Raw genomic sequence first — 21,252 nt, forward strand, 5'->3', positions numbered from 1 at the left:
TTTTCTGGGCTGAAAAGACGCTGCCTTAAGACAAAATGTCCATTTAAGAGCCAATTTTGTGTTAACTTCCTTTAAAAACTAAAAAATCTGTGCTGGGAATGTGGCTTAGTGGTAGAGTACTTGCCTAGCATGCATGAAGCCCTGAGTTTCATTTCTCAGTACTACACAAACAGAAAAAGCAGAAAGTGGCACTGTGGCTCAAGTGGGAGAGAGTTGTTAGCCTTGAGCAAAAGAAGCTCAGGTACAGTGCCCAGGCCTGAGTTCAAGCCCCAGACTGGCAAAAAAATAAAATAAAATAAATATGTATATATTATATGCTATATTATATATGATATGTAATTAATATTTATATAATATCTCCCATTATTATATCCAAAAGTGAATTCAGATAGGAACACTGAAGATAATAATTTGGTTTTAATTAGGCTTATTAAGAAAATAACATTCTATCTACCTTTAATGATCTCCAAATTAGGAAAAATTTATTATTTTTACTGTTGATAGTCTTGCCTTTTAAGGAAAGCTACAAACATCTGTGTTAAAAACCAAGTAATATTAGCTAAAATTAAAATGATTACATAGGTCTAGTGATGAATCAGATGCCTTCCTTCAAACCAACTACCATGTATTAAACAGAAAGCTGTTTTAATAAAATTATTTCAGACAATATATAATGCAATTAAAATGGCAGAAAATATACTGTTAAATGCTCAAATCTTAGCAAGTAACAAGGGTAAAACAATATATATGTGTATGTGTGTGTATATATATATACATATATGTATATACATACATATATACACATTCCCCCCACCCTCCACCACTTTTCTTCTGGTCATAGGGCTAGAATTTAGAGCCTGGACACTGTCGTGAGCCTTTCTAGCTCAAGGTTAGCACTCCACCACTTGAGCCACAGCTCCACTTTTGGCTTTTTGGTGGTCAATTAAAGATAAGAGTCTTACAGACTTTCCCTCCCTGGGCTGGTTTTGAACTGTGACCTCATATTTTAGCCTCTCTAGGCTATAGGGGTGAGCCACTAGTCCCTGGCCTCTTTATCTCTTTTTAAAAGCAGATTGAATATTAGCTCAGCTTTATTCTATTTATCCTTCTAAAAGCAAACTTATGTGTTCCTGATGAAATGTTTCAGCTATTTCATTTCTTGGGGGAGGGGTGCGCTGCTAGTTCTGGGCTTGAACTCTGGGCCTAGACATTATTCATGAGCTTTTTCTATCTAGACTACTGCTATACCACTTGACTTACAGCTCCACTTCTGGATTTTTTGGTAAGAGTATTTTTTGGAGATATATTTTTTTTTATTTGTTTTGTTTTTGCTGCCAGTCCTGGGGCATAGACTCAGGGCCTGAGTACTGTCCCTGGCTTCTTTTTGCTCAAGGCTAGCACTCTACCTCTTGAGCCATGTGCCACTTCCAGCTTTTTTTTTTTCTCTGTATGTGGTGCTGAGGAATCGAACCCAGGGCTTCAGGTATACGAGGCGAGCACTTTACCACTAGGCCATATTCCCAGCCCGGAGATATATTTTTTGGAGGTAAGAGTCTTACAGAATTTCCTGCCCAAGCTGGCTTTGAACCACTGTCCTCAGGTCTCAGACTCCTAAGTAGCTAGGATTATAGGCATGAAACATCAGACCCTGGTTTTAAGCTACATTTTGTTGTTTTCAGAATCAAGAAGTACATTTATCAAAGCATGCAATCAGTTCTTTCTGGCTCTGAATCTTACCTGCTGCATCTTCCAAATCAATCAGTTTAGGCATTAAGCTTTCAGGGAGCTTTTCTGGTAAGTCATAGCCATTCTTCCTAGCAACCACCAGATGAAAAGCAGCACAAAATTCATCCAGTGTCAATGCACCATCTTTATCAAAGTCTGAGAGTTCCCTAGAAGATAAACTCATTATGAATAACTTCATTCTGCATTAGATTCCTCTATTCATCAAAAACAGAGGAAACACTTTTCCCAAGAGAGTATAAAAGGTAATTTTTTAAATTTCACAGATGTAAAATAAAACATACATATCAAAACGTTAATAACAGGATCTAAGTAGTGAGCACCTGCATACTCATGGTACATTTCTCTCAACATTGATAAATGTTTCAAATTCTCACAACAAAATACTGAATAAATTGCCCCCAAAATTGAAATCATATACATGAACGTTAGTCTCTATGATTTTCAGTAAGTTTAGTTTCAATGTAAGGTGTATAAAATAATCATGAAAATTACTTAAAATTGTTTCTATTGTTATGAAAGTTTAATACACATACACTTTAAGACCTGAGTAAACTACAAGGTTTGATACAAAAATATAGCCTCCCAACCCTGCTGACCCTGTCTTTTCCTAGATGCCACACAACCATTATTTTATTACCTTAAATCATTAAAAGATATGCATATAATGCTAGCCCTTCACTTTTCAGCATTGTCCACCTACCTCCTATTGTAGTATGCTATGGTACTAAAAACCTATTAGCAAAATAACTTAGAATATAGAGAAGTGTACTGACATAAAGTAGAAATGTTTGTATGACAATTTGTTTCTTTCTTCCCCCCCCCCCCCCAGTACTGGGGCTTAAGACTCAGGGCCTGAGCACTCCTCCCAGAGTTTTCTGTTTATGTTGTGCTGAGGAATCGAACTCAGGGCTTCATGCATAGTAGGCAAACATTCTACCACTAAGCCTCATTCCCATCTCCTGATAATTTGTTCTTTAAAAGTAGTTTGTGTTGGGTACTGATGGTTCTTGTCTGTAATTCTAGCTATTCAAGAGACTGAGATCTGAGGATCATGGTTTATAGCCAGCCTGGGAAGGAAAAGTCTGTGAGATTCATATCTCCAATAAACTACCAAAAAAAAAAAAAAGCTGGAAGTGGAGCTGCAGCTCAGCTGGTAGAGTGCCAGCCTTGAGCAAAAGAATGCACAGACAATGCCCAGACCCTGAGGTCAAGCCCCAATACTGGTGCACCTGTGCATGTAAGTAAGCATGTATACATGCACACGTATATTCACATACATAAACACAAAATAGTTTGAGACTGTAATCTGTGTTCCAATGGTCAATTTCAACAATGCGGCAGCAATCCTGAGAATCTGAGTCTATGATTGACAGAGGAGGTTAATTATTGTTCTTATATGGCTTCTTATAAAACTTGATAAAGACCAAGAGATAAAAGAAAAATGACCATGTGTTTGTGTATGCCATGCACTATGCTAGCAAACAGAAACAGCTGATACAGATGTTTCTATTAAATTTTATAGTTTACAAAGTATTTCTCGGGGCTGGGGATTAGCTCAGCAGAAGCGTGCCTGTCTGGCAAGTGCAAGGCCCTGAGTTTGGTCCTCAGCTCTGGGAAAAACAAAAACAAAAAACTACAAAGTACTTCTCTTCTCTACAAAATATAGTGGCAGTTTAAGGCTAGGCTGATGAGTGGCTCATGTCTGTAATTGCAACTACTAAGGAGGCTGAGATCTGAGAATTGTGGTTCAAAGTCAGCCTAGACAGAAAAGTGTGTGAGATTCTTACCTCTAACCACCAGAAAACTGAAGTGGTGCTATGGCTCAAAGCTCTAGAGTGCTAGCCTTGAGCACGAGCTTAGGGACAGCACTTAGGCACTGAGTTCAAGTCACACAATCAGCCCCCCCCCCCCCACCAAAAAAAAAGGCTATACTGAGTGCTTTTTTTTTTTTTTTTGCCAGTCCTGGAGCTTGGACTCAGGGCCTGAGCACTGTCCCTGGCTTCTTTTTGCTCAAGGCTAGCACTCTGCCACTTGAGCCACAGCATCACTTCTGGTTTTCTGGTGATAATTTGGGGATAAAAGCCTCACAGACTTTCCTGCCTGGCCTGGCTTTGAAACGGGATCCTCAGATCTCAGCCTCCTAAATAGCTAGGATTATATGCATGAGCCACAGGCTTCAGGCTTTGAGGACATTTTTGAAGATGTTAAGTGTACTTGTAGTTTCTCCTTCCCCTCCCTCCTCCTCCTTCTTCTTTTTTTATTTTTAATGTAGGTACTAGACCTTGAACTTAAAGCCTAGTATTGTCCCTTAGCTTTTTTACTCAAGGCTGGTGTTCTACCACTTGAGGCATACTTGCACTTCTGGCTTCTTGTTTACTGGAGTTAATAGTCTAAGGGTTTTCCTGCCAGGGATGTCTGGCTTTGAACTGAGATTTTCAGATCCTACGGGATAGCCACCAGCACCCAACTATAGTTTATTCTTTTTTAGTTTTTATAATTTATTATTATAAGGGTGATGTGCAGAGGGGATACACACACACGCATGCACGCACAGACACACATCAGGTAATGAGTACATTTCTTTTTGGACAGTGTCATCCCTTCCCTCACTCTCCCAGTTTTTCCCTCCTGTCCCTCCTACAAGTTGTATAATTCATTTTCAACATAGTATCTAGTAAGTACCACTGCTGCATTCATTCACCTATAGTTTATTCTTTAAGGACCTAAAATATACATGTTGGAAACACCTTTGAAGTAACACATATTAACCAACTACTGATATATACCACACTTACCAAATATGAGAAAGTTCAAGAATAGGAAGTTTTGATTTTGTAAAAAATTCCTTAGCTGCAGATCCTGAAATATTAAAACAGTGTTGTTTAATGTTACTCTGAATGCAGAGATCCAAGAACAGATTGCAAGGTAAGAGCCTTATAATTTTTTCATTGTGAGAAGGGTAACCTTATTATATAATGACATCATGTTTTCTCCCCCAGTGATTATCAACTCTTTTTTGATAAAGAATTTTATGATCTTTCATAGTTGAAATTTAGGACTAATAAAGCAATCTCTTTTGAGAGTATGAAATTGAGATTTAGTCCTGTCCCAGCTAGAAGAACTTCTGTTTTCAACAACTCACCTGGAATAAATCCGTTTAGGTCAGGCTGAATGGTTTTAAACTGATTTACATAATACTGTCTTTGTTCATCTGTTATTTTCCAGGGATCATCATAACTACTGGATTGCCTACGTATTTCATTGGCAGTTGTAGCTGAGGCTACAGTTCGAACTGTTGTCTGGTCCTGCAATAAAACATTTTTTCCTCAGTATCTATCTATATGATTATAAGGACCACGATTGCTGTATTTTTTCCTTGCAAGTAAAACTTTTGTGTGGATATTTAAAATGTAAGAAGTCATTAACAATCACATATTTGTTCCAGTCAGGTTATTGGATATGTTTTTGTATGATTATATAAATGATTATATAAACATGTAGAATGATAGCAATTATGTAAGCAACAGAAAGTTATGAAAAAATGTGCTAAGAAGCCAAGCGAATACATTCTCAGATGCAGAAACCTTTCAAAACTTCACTAGGGAATTAAAAACAAAAATAAAATCAGCTAAAACCTTCAGTGAAACATTTTACTGATACATGTCTTGAAAATGAAACAAAGCAGAGGTTCTGGATCTTTGTTTTTTTTAAAGAATGAACTAAAATATGCAATAGCAAAATATAAAAACAATGACAGCAGCAATACACTGAATGAAGCAAACAAAAATGCAATACCAATAAAATGTCACACCTGGACAGAAGCAGGATGCATGGTTAAAAGAGTACTGGTTGGTGGAGTATCTGCAAAACTGACCCAGTTTTCTTGAGGTGGAGGTGGAGAATGCCCAGACCACACTGCATCACCAGTAGAAGACCCTATAAAGAGAATGGATGAACACACTTACCCATGACTTAGGAGAGAAAAATAAAGTTACTAGATTTTACTTAAGATTGCAATAAATTACCACATGTGTATTTTGAAATGCATCTGGGGTTTTCCCCAAATTCAAACTTTCAAGAAATATTGTAACCTCCAGGGCTGGGAATATGGCCTAGTGGCAAGAGTGCTTGCCTCATATACATGAGGCCCTGGGTTCGATTCCCCAGCACCACATATATAGAAAATGGCCAGAAGTGGCGCTGTGGCTCAAGTGGCAGAGTGCTAGCCTTGAGCAAAAAGAAGCCAGGGACGGTGCTCAGGCCCTGAGTCCAAGCCCAGGACTGGCCAAAAAAAAAAAAAAAAAAGAAATATTGTAACCTCCAATATGGGAGGTTTTTTTCTGTTCAGCCAAAACTATACTTTAAAATTTTAATCTTTTTAAAATTTCCTTGCTAATACTAAAACATGTATGTAATATATGTTCAATATTCTGGGAAGAAATCATTCGTTTTTCCCATCAGGGAATCTGGTATCTATAAGGCTTTGTGCAAACATCAATGAAATAAAAGATGTAATCACTACTTTTCAAAGCAATACATCTTAAGAAATTTTCGTAACTGGTTTCTGCTTCTATTTAACCTAGCTTACAGTCTAGAAGCAATGCAAAGGGTTCTCAACTTTCCTTCAATGCATAAACCTAAATATTGGTACTTTTTTCTAAAGGATTTCTCCATACCTGATTGTGCTTCAGCAAAAGGAGACCAAAATGGCCCAGGTCCTGTAAGAGGCCTCTCACTGTTCCCCCCACTTGGGTGGCGGCTGTGCTTCCTCCATGTGTGTGGAGAAGTGGGTGGGGACTGCTGTGGGGAAACTACCGGGGATGCAGGCTCCTAGAAAGAATATCATAATAAAGAGCCATTTTAACCATTACGTTCCAATAAATGTTCTGGTATAAACGTGTCTGTGGGACATCAACTGGTAATATTTACAGGGATGTGATTACCTGCGGATCTCCAGCTGTGCGAGGCTGAACTGCATCATGGCTTGTGGATCCCTTCTTCACTTGCCCCCTGCCAGGTGGAGGGGGGATCACACCAGAGTAAGACCCTTGACTTTCAGCATCTGAAGAATGTGAAGTGGCATGGCGAGATTCTTGTTCATTTTTTGAAGCAACAAATCTTGGCAGAGGAAGATCTTTTACTATTAAGCACAAAAACAATCACAGGTTGAGTATTTCTTACTCAAAACAGTTATAACAGTTAGTTATAGATAAGAGATAAGTTACAGCAATAGGCACAATGACCATCACCACAAAGTAGTAGTAAAACCAAGTTGTTCTAGTAGCTATATTAATTGTCCACGGTATGTCTGGCCCTATGAATGTCATTTCACACGCACCTCATAATCACATTAGTCCTTCAAAAATCTTACTTATAGCTAAACAAATTAAGCATGAGCTTGCCAAGGCCCCACTGGTGACTGAGCTTCTTTTGCTCAAAGCTAGCACTCTACCTCCTGAGCCACTGCACTACTTTCAACTTTTTCTGAGGAGTGTATTGGAGATATGAGTCGGATGGACTTTCTTGCCTGGGCTGGCTTTGAAAACCATGATCCTTAGATCTCAGGCTTTTGAGTAGCTAGAATTATAGTCATAAGCTACCAGCACCTGGCTGCTTTGCTTGGCTTTTTTGCTAGTTAATTTGAAATACAAGTCTCTTGGGCTTTCCTGCCTGGGCAACAACAACAATCCTCAGATCTCAGCCTGTTTTTTGTTGTTGTTGTTGTTGGTGGTGGTGGTGGTACTGGGGCTTTAACACTATGGCCTGAGCTCTTCAGCTCAAGTCTAGTGCTCTACCACTTTGTTGTTTTTTGTTTGTTTGTTTGTTTGTTTTGGCCAGTCCTGGGGCTTGGACTCAGGGCCTGAGCACTGTCCCTGGCTTCTTTTTGCTCAAGGCTAGCACTCTGCCACTTGAGCCACAGCGCCACTTCTGGCCATTTTCTGTATATGTGGTGCTGGGGAATCGAACCCAGGGCCTCATGTATATGAGGCAGGCACTCTTGCCACTAGGCCATATCCCCAGCCCCTAGTGTTCTACCACTTTGAACCACAGTACCACTTCCTGTTTTCTGGTGGTTAACTGGAGATAAGAGTCTCATGGACTTTCCTGCCCGGGCTGGCTTTGAACTGTGATCCTCAGATCTCAGCATCCAAGTAGCTAAGATTACAAACATGAGCCACCAGCGCCAGGCAGATTTCAGCCTCTTGAGTACTAGGATTTCAGGTGTGAGATACCAGCTCCTATCTCAATCTGCCATTATTTTAATATCATCATTATCAATAAGGTTTTGCTGTTACTTTGTAATTTAAAATAGAGCCTTCATATTTTCCCAAACAGAAGATTGCAAAGTATAAAGTTATATTAGAAAAGAATAAGAAAGCTATACATAAGTACTTCCTATAATTTATCACTTACTTTGATAAAATCACTTTTCTCAAACTCCTTAGACAATTTTTATTGAGTTCTAAAAAACTGCCATATACTCCATCATTAAATATGTATAATGTACATATCTTGTGCCTCAAGGAACACACAATACATACTTCTCTAATATTCTAAAATGCAAAATACAAATGAAAATATAGTCATGACATTTCAGTATCACATGTGCCATTATAGTATCAGACTAAAAAGTTCTATTGACTTTACTTGTAATTAGAATACTATTTTTGATACTAGTCTATTGTATATTTACCTGTATTTATACTTTCCACTCTTAATGGGAAACCAGACTGGGCAACAGCTACAAGTTTCAAAGCAATATAGAACTGACTTCTTCCAAAATAACCAAGTCTTGTTGCACCACAAAGCTCCATTATCTACAGAAGAACACAATGTTAACGGTAAGATTTATGGCAAAAATTTTGTTAAAAGATAAACTGTTGGGCTAGGAATGTGGCCTAGTGGTAGAGTGCTCGCCTAGCATACATGAAGACTTGAGTTCAATTCCTCAGCACCACATATACAGAAAAAGCCAGAAGTGGCACTGTGGTTCAAGTGGTAGATTGCTAGTCTTGATCAAAAAGAAGCCGGTAGCTCAGGTCCTGAGGTCAAGCCACAGGACTGACCAAAAAAAAAAAAAAAAAAAAAGATAAGCTGTCATTGAACTGTTTTTAACTTTTCCAAATGCTTGTCTAAAATATGGTATAACATTCTCAACCAATTTCTTCAAGCTTCATACTCATATGTTTAAAAACAAAAAGGCATTGATTTCATAAGATTTTCATTCTCTACAAAAATGCATGTACTAAACAGTGTGTGTGTGCGCGCGCACTGGTCCTGGGGCTTGAACTCAAGGCCTGGGCACTATCTCTGAGCTTTTTTTGCTCAGGGCTAGCACTCTATGACTTGAGCCACAGCACTTCCACCTTTTGGATGGTTAATTGGAGACAGGAGATTTCAAATTGTGACCCTCACATCCCAGCCTCCTGATATGCTAGGATTGCAGGTATGAGCCACCAACACCCAGTTTGTACCAAGCAATTTTGTTAAAAGAATTGGTTTTTCTTAAGACTCAATAAGCTGTCTGTAAGGTTTGACCAGAAAGGAAATCCTCCACCTGGTTCAGGCAGAAAGGAGTTTATTGGGGGGAAGGCAAACTGCCAGCCCACACAAAATGGAGGTGTGGGAAGAAAGAGGGGAAGGAAAAAGGGAAAAAAAGGGAAAAAAAAGAAAAAGAGGAAGAAAGAGTATGAGAAAAAAGGAAAGAGCCAAGGACTCATGTTGAACCGGATTATATAGGGAAAGGCGGGAGATCTAGCCAGGTAGATTGGATGTGACCTCAGAGAAGCAGGAGGTAACTGCCTCCAGGTGTGCCAGTTATCTAGGTAACTCAGGTACTGGGCGCAGACTTAAACAGGTGGGGGGCATCTGCATGGAGCCCTCCCTGGGGCGGACCTTATACCATCCACAGTCTTTGTCATAAGCCTTATGTATATAGCTATGCCATCTTACTCTTTAAATAGTGGTTAAATGATACAACAACATGAGAAAATGCTGAGGATATAAGAAGTGTAGGGATACATAATCTTAAGCATATAAACTTGGAGATGAACACTTTCAAAATTCTATCTGCTGTTTTATGTGAGACTAATAGCATTTTCCTAATTGTATTTCATATGGCCATACTACTTTTCTTTGATACATCAAAATTTTTAAGCATGTACACTTTCAACAATATACATCAATCCTTCAAATCATTCTTTAAGTACATCTGTACTAGCTACAAGAAAATGTCAGACTCAAAAGAGGATTTCAGATGAGACTAAATGGTAACTTAGAAAATGTGCACAGATTTACACTATACAGACATTTCATATTTATCTTTTTGTTTGTTTGTTTCTGGTCAGTTGTGAGGTTTGAAATTGGGACCTGGGTACTGTCCCCAAATATTTTTGCTCAAAGCTAGCGCTCTACCACTCTGAGCCACTTCCAGTTTTCTGGTGGCTAATTAGAGATAAGTCTCATGGACTTTCCTGCCTGGTTTGGCTTTGAACTGCAATTCTCAGATCTCAGCCTTCCAAGTAGCTAGTATAAGAGTGAGCCACCAGCACCCAGCTCATATTCATCTTAAAATAACAAACACTGGGTAGCTTTTCCAATAATGCAAATTCCTGTATATTATTTCTAACTTCAGTGCCTGTAACATTCAAGTAAAGGTAAGATACATTTGAGATAGGGTACTAAGCCTGAAGAAAAGTATTCGCAGAACTGGAAAAAAAAAAAAAAAAAGCACCTCTCAATGGTTAAACAATATCACCCCAACAAAAACCATTTATTTGCATGCACAGCAAATGTTTGTTAACTAATCAGCAGTGGTGGGAAATATTCCTTATTCTGCCACTACAGGGCCTGTACTTCTAAAAAGAGCAAAAGGAATTTAAAGTGGCCAATTGAGCCATTAAGGGAACTATGAGGAAGAGAAGGTACTATTAACCAAAGCAGGACATGGCCTTTCAGGCTAAGCAGGCTTTTTTAAAAATTACAATTATTATCCTAATCTATTTATACTTTTCTACCCACCAGATGCCTTTCAGGGAGTCATTACACATCTTAGAGAGTTTTGTTTATAAAACAAAGCATTTCAAATATGCTAGGTACAACTAGGTAAAACAAGACCTAAAAAAGATCACAGTAATTTGTTGATAAGCAGGGGAAGATAATGAGGGAATGATAAGAGATTGTATTCAACAAAGAGCCAAAATCTGAGGGGAAAGGGCAAGAAAGAATAATGGGAGTGGAGAATATGATCATAGGTAGCACATTATATGTATGGAAATGTCATGATGAAACCCCTTACATACATATATACACATATGTATTGTGTATGTTTATGTAAAGGCACATACATATATCAAACAAGAATAAAAGGCTCATGGCCTATAATCCTAGATATTTAGGAAGCTATTTAGATCTGAGGGTTAGAAGCCAGCCTACACAGATAAATTAAGCCTTTTATCTCCAATTAATCATCAAAATGCCTGCTTGCATGGTGCTCTATCACTTAAGCCCTATTATGACTTTTTCACCCAGGTGGACCTTAAATCTTTATCTCCTCCCAATTTCTCATAGTTGAGATTGATATACTCACTGTATCCAGCCACTGGTATGAAGTCTCTCAAACCTTTTTGTCTAGCTTAGTCTCAAACTGTGATCCTCCTAATCTCTAAATCTAAAATTACATGCATAATTCAAGTAGGTAGACAGCTTCAGATTTTTTTAGATAAGTATCTAAAATATCGTATATTTGTATTTTCAAATGTAGACTCAAAAAATGCACAAACCATCATAAAGACATTTGCACATCCATGTTTATCGCTGCACAATTCACAATAGCCAAAATATGGAAACAACCCGGATGCTCCATTACAGATGAATGGATTAAAAAAAGTGGTACCTATACACAATGGAATACTATATAGCGATTAGAAATGATAAAATATTGGTATTCGCAGGGAAGTGGTCAGAACTTGGACAAATAATGTTGAGCAAGACAAGCCTAGAACACAGAGAACAAAGGGGCATGGTTTCCTTGATATGAGACTGTTAGGGAGGGAGGAGGACAGTAGAGGCAGGTCCGCAAAACAACAAACTTCTTCTCAAATGGTATTTCCATATGTTTGTGTCAGCAACTTTACATTATGTATCTAAAACCAAACAACTACTAAACATAAAAAGTGTAGAATAAACCTATCAGTGGATCACAATAGCTCAACAGCTATGTTCACATGATCATACAAGATGAGGATAAACAAAAACAACTCCAAAAGAAGGACACAGGAGGATTCTACTGTTGACGTTCTTTAAAGTTCTAGGTGAATTTCCTGTGGCGTACTCTACGGGTTACTATGTATGATTTTGGTACACTGGATATTGTATATATGCCTACCTGATCTAGAGAAGAGAAAGAAAAATGAGGGTGTAAGACATCACAAGAAATGTATTCACTGCCTTATTATGTAACTGTACCCCCTTTGCACAAAACCTTTTCAATAAAATTTAATTTAAAAAAAAAAGAAAGAATTGGACAGTAAAAAAAAAATGCACAAACCAAATACTTGGGTCACCTCTCTGCACATTTTGTCTTAGATGATATTCTACAATTAATACTGGAAAATATCAATAGAATGTAAACAGCAAAACTTCAATAATGTCATCCCTTCATGTCACCAGCAAGTAGATAAGAATAGGAGGGGGAAAGAGGAGATAAAATTTCATGAAAAGCTAATTATATAGAGCAAAATAACTATATATTAATACTGTATGATGGTTCTAGAGAATTTCAACTGCCTACGATTGTGATAAATTATTATATATAAACTTTCTTTAATATCAGGAAATATGGTAACATCCATGAATTACAATACAGTAGCTTTTACACAATGTCTTATTTGGCCAAGTGACTCAAAGTACTGGGATAATTAGACCGTAACCAACATCTTCAAAAAGCACAAACTCTAAAATACCTCTTTCCCTTTGCTTTAGGTAAGACAAGCTGGTTCCTGTTTGGAGGCCTTTGTACTTGCTCTACCCTTAGTGTGCTTCCCCTCAGATCTTTGCTTGACTGATGCTCCTGTCATACAAGTCTTAGCTCAAATGTCATGACCTCAGAAGCTTCCTTGAGGCTCACAGTCAGTTTATTTGTGTTACTATCTCCAAGAGAATGAGTTACCAGAGAACAGGAAAGGCCACTAAACTCACAGTACATAGAACAACTTCTGACAGACAGGGCCAATTTAGATTTTTTGGCTGAATGAATGAACTTGAATCAGCTTTGTCACATTCTTTCTCCAGTCCTATACACAGTCTATCGAGTTGACAGTGCTGATATACAGCCCACGTAATTTTACTATGCTTTGTTTGTTTTGTTTTTGTTGCCAGTCCTGGGGTGTGGACTAAGGGCCTGAGCACTGACCCTGGCTTCTTTTTGCTCAAGGCTAGCACTCTACCTCTTGAGCCACAGCGCCACTTCCAGCTTTTTTCTATATATGTGGTGCTGAGGAATCAAACCCAGGGCTTCATGTATACGAGGCGAGCACTTTACCACTAGGCCATATTCCCAGCCGCAATTTTATTATGTTTTAGGGAATGAACTTCTAAGTCTCTTTCAAGACTCTAAGCTTTTCCTCTCAATCTTACTTAGATCAATCTCTTCTACTCCACATTTTTGCATTTCTCTCCTAAAACATCAGTTTAGCCTATATCTGACTATTAAAGTTACATCCTTCCATCTGACCCACCTTAAGAGCCTCCTCATTCTTTTTTTTTAAATTAAGTTTGTTGACTATAATGACACAGAGCCTGCTATGTAGCCCAAGCTGGCAGTGCCTTGAACTTAACAATCCTCCTGCCTCTACCCCTCAAGTGCTAGGGTTATAGGTATGCTACACGGTATCAAACTGAAGTATATTTTAACTGGTACATACAAATATAAAAATTGTACATATTGTGGGTAATATGAAATGTTTTGATACATGTGTGCATTGTATAAGACTTAATTCCAGCTGAACATATCTGCTTAAATATCATTTCTTTACAGTGAAAACTTTCAAATTCCTTTCTTCTAGCTTTTTGAAGTATACAGTAAAATAAGGTTATCTACACTCTTGTGCAATAACAGCACATTAGTTACAACTTCTTGCTCCTATTTAATTGTAACTTAGAACCCACTGGTTGACAATCTTTCCTGTCTATCCTCCTTCCCTGTTCTATGACCTCATTCTACTCTCAATTTCTTTGTAACCAACCATTTTAGATTCCATATGAGTTAGATCATGCAGTATTCATCTCCAATTCCATCCATGTCATCACAAATGAAGATTTCCTTCTTTGTGATGGCTGAATAGTATTCCATTGAGTGTATCTTCTTCATCCAGAGTAGCTGATGAATACCTAAGCTGCTTTCATTTCTTAGCTATTGTGAATAGTGTTCATAAACACTGGAATGCAGATGTCTCTTTGACATACTGATTTCATTTCCTTTACTTATACACCAAGTAGTGGGATTGCTGGGCCAATGTGATAGTTCTAGTCTTTATATTTTGAGGAAGTTACATACTGATTCCACAATGGCTGTACAAATTTACATGCCCACTTATAGGGTACAGCTAAACTCAGGTCTATGATCTTTTCTCCATATCCTCACCACTATATGCATAAGTATGAAACTAGACTACTATAGAGCCCCAGTTACAAAATATCAACTTAAAATAGTTTAAAGACTTAAATGCAATAAAGGAAACCATGAAATTTGTAGAAGAAAATATGGAAATACTTCAGGACATTGGAATGTATAAAAATTTATTGAAGCCTCCAATAGCACAGTAAAATAGACAAATAGCATTATATCAAATTTAAATATTTCTGTACAGCAAACAAAACAATCAGCAGAGTAAAAAAGCACCTCAGGAGTATGGGAAGACTATTTGCAAACCATATATCTTAATACTCAGAATAAAGATGCCCAAAACCTCAAAAAGAAAAAAATTACGAAAAGGCAATAGGCTTTAACAGGCATTTCTCAAAGAAGACATTGAAATGGCCAACAGGTATGAGTGTGTGTGTATAATATTCATCATCCTGTATTATCTTCTATCTTACAAATCCATAACAACAAAAAAAAACCCAAAAAAATTTTTTGTGTGTGCTGGTACTGAGGTTTGAACTCAGGGCCTGGTGATGTCCCTTAGCTCTTTTGCTCAAGGCTGGTGCTCTACCAATTGAGCTATAGCTCTATTTCTGGTTTTCTGGTGGCTAGTTGGAGATAAGTAAGAGTCTCAGACCTTCCTGCCCAAGCTGGCTTCAAACCAGGATCCTCAGATCTCAATCTCCTGAGTAGTTAGGATTACAGAGGTGGCCTGGCCAATTATTATTATATATTTTATTCATTCATTCAGCCAGCCAGTAAGCAGTATGAACTCAGGGGCTCCAGCTATGGTGGCTTGCTTGCTTGCCTGCCTGGCAATCTACCACTCGAGCCCACTTTCAGCCTGGATTTTTGCTGCAACCAGAGCATGGTTTAGTCTTTACTGTACTACAACATGTTCCATCTGAGTTACTTGAATTATCTGTATAATTACAACCACACTACACACTGCCACTAACCTCCCTCCACTAAGCTTCTTAGGATAGGGCCTATGGCTAAGTTATGCCAGAATCTATTATAAGCTCCACCACAATTCTTTGCACAAGGTTAATGTCCACAGCCACTGAATTTACCAAGTCCATTCTGTTAGTCTTTATCATCATTTCTTTAAAAATTAAACACTTTCTAATAATAAATGTTGCTTTGCTCTGATAGTTTTTATTACATATGATGCAGGAACTTTTTTTTAAGTCATCTTTAGCATTGTAGTACACTGATGCTAAGGAAAACATGTCAAGTAGAAAACTCAAGGGTAAAGAGGACAGAGGAAATAACATATAAGCCCAGACATCCCCAAAGTGGCTGCTTTCTTATCTCTAGCATTTCCCATTGTTTTAAAAATGTTTTCATTTAAATATTCAGCACCATCCAACAAATAAGCAAATAACTTATATCACTGCTATATTCATCAATTTACACTCCTAAGTGGCTTGCTATTTGCTATTCTTTGGTGACCAACTCCACTGCTAAATCTTCTTAAAATAAGGTCTAAAATGAAATGCAATGGGACCAATCCGTTTGAGAAACTTACCAGTTGTACTAGAGCAAATAGTTCATCTCACTTTCACTACATTTCTTATCTAAAACCTTTTATTGCTTATGACTGTAATTCCAAATCTAGAGATCAAGGTCCCTTTATTTGCTTTCTGCTGATAGGATTTTTTTTCTTAATACTTGGTCCTCTCTCTTCCCCTCTCTCCCTCCCCTCCTCCAAATCATTATCCATTCCTTTCCATTTTATGTTTCAACCACTGTCCTGCTTTCTGCTTCAAATACTTCCCCAAGAGTATGTCCTCATTTAAAGAAAATTGTTCTTATACTGTGATGTTGACATAAGAATGTATTAAAAAATTTTAAATGTGTAGAATATGTCATAGAGTACTATAGCTACATAGCAACACTAGACTTTTCTTGATATATATCAGATAATGAAACACAGAAACGTTAGAAAAAACATACACAAAAACAATGTTAACATGTCAATTAGCTCAATTTAGCCGTTCCACAATGCATACGTATTACAAAGTATGTTGTACATGACAAATGTACATAATTTTACTTGTCAACTTAAAAAATAAAGAAAAGTAAAAATGAAGAAAGAAAACGTATCTGACTTGTATTGATTTCCTTTTACATAAAAAGGTTTATTTTGCTGGGTGTTGGTGGTTCATGCCTGTAATCCTAGCTCCTTGAGAAGCTAAGATCTGAGGATTGTGGTTTGAAGCCAGCCCGAGAGGAAAGTCTGAGACTCTTATCTCCAATTAACTATCAAAAAAGCCAGAGATGGAGCTGTGGCTCAAGTAGTACAGTATTAGACATTAGCAAAAAAGAAAAAAAAAAACCCTCAAAAAAACTCAGGGATAGCATTCAGGCCCCCCCCCCCCCCCAGAATATATTTCTCAAAACTAAAGCTACAAATGTTTTCTGTAATGTTTCTGAAGAAAGTATTTAAATACATACCCACATTTTTCCCTTCCTGACATAATCATAAAAACTTAGTAAAAGAACTCACAGTCACAACATACATTATGCTATAGAATCTAGACTTTATATTCAAAAGGCAGACTTTACTGTACATGCTGAGTAAATGCACCATAAAGAATATGTTGAATCAAATAACAGAAAAAGGACTTGAGAGGCACTCTTGCTCTCTCGCTCGCACTGGCTTGCGCTCGCTCTTGCTCTCTTTCCAATCCTGGGACTTGAACTCTGGGCCTGGGCTCTGTCCCTGAGCTTCCTTTTGCTCAAGGCTAGCACTCTACCAACTTGAGCCACAGTGCCATTTCTGGCCTTTTCTGTTTATGTGAAACTGAGGAGTCGAACCTACAGCTTCATGCATGCTAGGTAAGCACTGTACCACTTAGCCACATTCCTAGCCTGAGAGGCTTTTTCATGTTTATGGAGTTATTGAACTTTGGAGAAGCATAGGTAATTAAGAAGATTTGGTTTAGCAATTCCTGATTCCTGGTTCTACACCTATAAACTATTTTATTTAGGCCATCACTGACAGTCTATACTGATAAGAGTAACACACAGAGACCAACAAATATTTTACTAGCTACAACTAGTATCACAATCACTGGTTATCTACACAAATAAACACTTCTGTGGGCCTCAACAAGTAATCACTACTCTTAACATACTATTCTACAGATAAAACAATGAATCTTTTGGTAACTAGATTAAGGATATACAGCAAATAATAGAAATTATACTGAAGATCATGCTCTGAATTACTCACTTTCTTTATGAGGGATATTTGCCTAGTTCTACTACATTGTATCATAAAACAAGAGCTAAGTTTTTGACCAGTGAATGTCAGAATTAAGTTTTGTACTACTGGTGTTTGCTTTGTTTTGGGGGTACTGGGGACTGAACCTAGGCTATCTTATCAGAATCAAGGTGCTTGATATGAATCCGTGTCATTCATCTCAAGTTCCCTAAAAAAAGTAAAGGGTTGCATTCTGGCACTAAGACCTGTTCTAGTGCAAGTGATATTTCTCAAAATGCAAATTTCACATAGTCTAATAACAACACCAACTACCCTCTGGACACATCTAATCTTTAAAACTGATTCTGTAAAGAGCCAGACACATTGTCAGACACGTGACTTCTTTGAAATGACAAATGTATATTTAAATACTAATTATTATGACAGTCAAATACATATAAAATTGCCATGTTGGGGACTTATATAAAAATAATTAAGTCACCTGAGTCACTGGCAAAACTCTTCCCTGTAATCTAATGCCAAAGGAAAAAATATCTGTGATGAAACAACTATCAGTATTTGTATTTTGTAACTCTTACTTTTTTTGAATTGAATATCTGATAATTAAAGATATTCCTTGTTTACTAATATTTTACTTTGCAATATTTTACTTCCCTATAAGAAAGGATCAATTAAATAAATAGAGGAAGATGGGAAGAGCCATAGGAGGAAAGAGAAAGGTATAAAGATCATTTGTTTTGTAAGCAATATTTTAGAAACAGCCAGGCTGATGGCTCATACCTGTAACCCTAGCTACTAAGGAAGCTGAGATCTGAGAGGAGTTGTTTGAAACTAGCCACTTAAAAGCCAGAAGTAGAGCTGTGGCTTAAGTGGTATATAGCTCAAGCCTTGAGCAAATGTCCAGGCTCTGAGTTCAAGCACCATGACCAGCATACACACACATAAAAAAAAATGTTTAGAAATATAACTAGCTCCCCAAATAATAAACATCATGTGTCCTGAAACTAGGAATACTACATAAAAGAGATAAAACTTGGAAAATAAAAATAATCCAAGTACTATGGGCCTATTATACTATGCATAATTACCACTTGTTCCTTGGCATTTTACTTAAGTAGAAAGTGCTAAGGCATGAACAGAATTCAGTGTCAGTCTACTCAATTCACTAAGGTTTATTACTATCTTACTTTCTAATTTTTACCACTGTGTGCTGGTATAATTTGAGGATACAGGTAGAACATAGAAGTTTTGTTGAAGAGCTCTTTACTGATCCAGGTTTATTTTCCTAGACTGAAGTTATGACTATGCTTCACACTCAGAAACATATTCAAACACCCTCAACTCATGATGAAAAAAGGTCTCAGAATCTTCTAAAAGTCTGTATCTTTTTTCCTAGGGGAATAATAATAGTAATAGTTAACGGCTATTTAGGACTATTCTAAGTATCAGGTACTATTCTAGGTACTTTAAAATTTCAAATGGTCTTCAAACAATCTCATGAAGTACAATCTTTAGAGAAAGTTAAGGCACAAAGCATTTAGTTGTGACTAGGTAGTAAAGTGGAGCTAGCTAGTAAGAACTGTGATTGCCAATCTTATCTCTGCTGAACATTTCTGATCTATTCTTTCATAACTACAGAAAAGTTCACTAAGATGTAGGAGTCTATTGCAGCAGTTTGGCAAAGAAGTTATCACTGCTGGGATAAGGGGAACAATAAGAGAAGAATGATTAGCTGAGAATGATTCAAGGAAGAATCTCAAGAACTCTGTAGGCTGGATTCAAGGAAAACAGGAATCAAAACTGACCCTGAACAACATACAGTGAAGACACTTAGGATGCTAAAGGTTATTTGTTTTTTCACTGCTTTTTGTACCTCATTTATTTTTTAAATTATCTTTAAGTAGTTGTACAAAGGAGCTGCCATTTAACAAAGTGGTTTATAAATACAATTTAACTTGATAAATGTCACCCTTTTAGCACCAGGATGAACACAAAGAAGAGATAACATTCACTCAAATGTTTTCCAGTCTTTATTTGAAATCAGGTGGTGAAACAGAGTAAGTTCTAGGGAAAGGTCTCTTAGATTCGGCCAACAGGATAAAAGTAAACTTTGAATAATATCCTTTAAGGGTGAGAGACAGGGGAGAGGGAAGGGGAGCGGTACACAACAGTTAGATTACTAGTGCCTGGTACTTCTGCAGTGTTGCAGGGTTCAAGATAGGCCAGAAGAAATCTGGGTCATTTGTTATTCAGTAGTAAAAGGAAACAGAGAAATAGGAAAGCAGATGGAAGTGCAGGGTCAAATGAGTAACGTCGGAAACAAAAAGGAACACTATGTTGAAAATAACCAGGACACAATACAATTAGTAACTATGACAATTCTGTTTTTGCCATTTGTTAGATGTAAGTGAGAAATACTTGGTACAGATTCATCCCAGAATCAAGTCCTATGTGATTGGGGGGAAAAGACTTCTCTCTCTTGAAGTTCAAAATTGGTTACTAAACAGAAAATCTAACCATAAAGCCCCTTCCTCCAGCCATTATACCATTAGCTTTCTAAAAGCAGGCAGAATGCACAATGGATCTCAAATTTCAAAGACTTAACGATTAAAGTTTTTGTTAGTCCTGTGAGACTCCGGTGAAAGTAGTAAGTCTGTATTTGCTGGTCCACAACTCCCTGGGCTGGGCTGTAACAATCATGTGACCGCACTCTCACCTCTAACGTGGTTTTTACCCCCTGATTTTTTCCCTCACTGGAAGCCATGTACTCTGAGCTCTACATAAGTTGTACTTACATTTTATGAATCAAAGTTTATGCTATGAGGCGAAGATATTCAGATTCACCCACAGTTTATTTTTTTAATTGCCAAAATTTTCTAGTTTTGTTTTTCTTAAAATGTCTTACTCTGCTATTGAAAAAAAAATTCTGGAAGAGAGGAGGAAGAACTGGTAATGTCTGTCAGCAAGTTCAGAGAATGCAGGGCTATTTGTTCTTGTTCCTACTGCCTCTTTCTCTCCTCATGCTTAGAATGCTGATTGGGGTGGGGGAAGAGCCTATGGTGCCCGGCTGTGGGACATCTAAGGCTGCAAAGTTGAACACATCCACATCCACTTTTTCTTTTCCTGGGTAAGGAACCCAGAATTACCTGAACTCACCAATCATCCCAGTCATGTCCGTGGATACGCATCAACAGTCAGGCTAAGCAACTGGCTTTCCCCCAAAAGTTAATGTTTCTTAAATACCTACTTTGCATTTGCTTCTCTTGACATCATGAGGTCACGTAAGATATCTCAATTTTAGAGCCAGGTGCTGTGACACAGGTCTAGAATTCCAACAATGGGGAGGCTGAGGCAGGAGGATCATGAGCTAAGACAGTTTAGTCCAAAGAATGAGTTCCTGGACTACAAATCAAGATCCTGTCTCACAAATCAAAACAAAATAATCTGAATTTTTATTCACTGTCTGTTTCCAATATTACTGGGATGTAAATATATTGGAGAAGCAGCTGAGCATAAACAGCATCATATATTAATATAACAAAAATCTACAATTTAAACCAAGTACAAAAGAATGAGTAGATGTAGGCATCAGAATTTCACACCTGTAATCCTAGCTACTCAGGAGGTGGAA

General features: G+C 37.6%; 1 protein-coding gene across 5 annotated transcripts in view; it reads right to left on the bottom strand.

Moving 5' to 3' along the window:
* Positions 1–21,252, bottom strand: part of Reps1 (RALBP1 associated Eps domain containing 1) — a 68,399-nt gene that overhangs the window by 33,267 nt on the left and 13,880 nt on the right. For 4 of the 5 annotated variants that reach the window (XM_048354186.1, XM_048354185.1, XM_048354189.1 and 1 more), the window contains exons 2-8: positions 8,441–8,564; positions 6,690–6,886; positions 6,423–6,576; positions 5,558–5,682; positions 4,889–5,051; positions 4,542–4,605; positions 1,738–1,892 (exon numbers count right to left, since the gene is read on the bottom strand). In XM_048354186.1, coding sequence (XP_048210143.1) covers positions 1,738–1,892; positions 4,542–4,605; positions 4,889–5,051; positions 5,558–5,682; positions 6,423–6,576; positions 6,690–6,886; positions 8,441–8,564 — 982 coding nt within the window. The remainder of the gene's footprint in view (positions 1–1,737; positions 1,893–4,541; positions 4,606–4,888; positions 5,052–5,557; positions 5,683–6,422; positions 6,577–6,689; positions 6,887–8,440; positions 8,565–21,252) is intronic. The other variant, XM_048354187.1, reaches the window with a different exon arrangement.

Source organism: Perognathus longimembris, chromosome 9, assembly GCF_023159225.1.
Source record: "Perognathus longimembris pacificus isolate PPM17 chromosome 9, ASM2315922v1, whole genome shotgun sequence".
NCBI classification, from domain to species: Eukaryota; Metazoa; Chordata; class Mammalia; order Rodentia; family Heteromyidae; genus Perognathus; species Perognathus longimembris.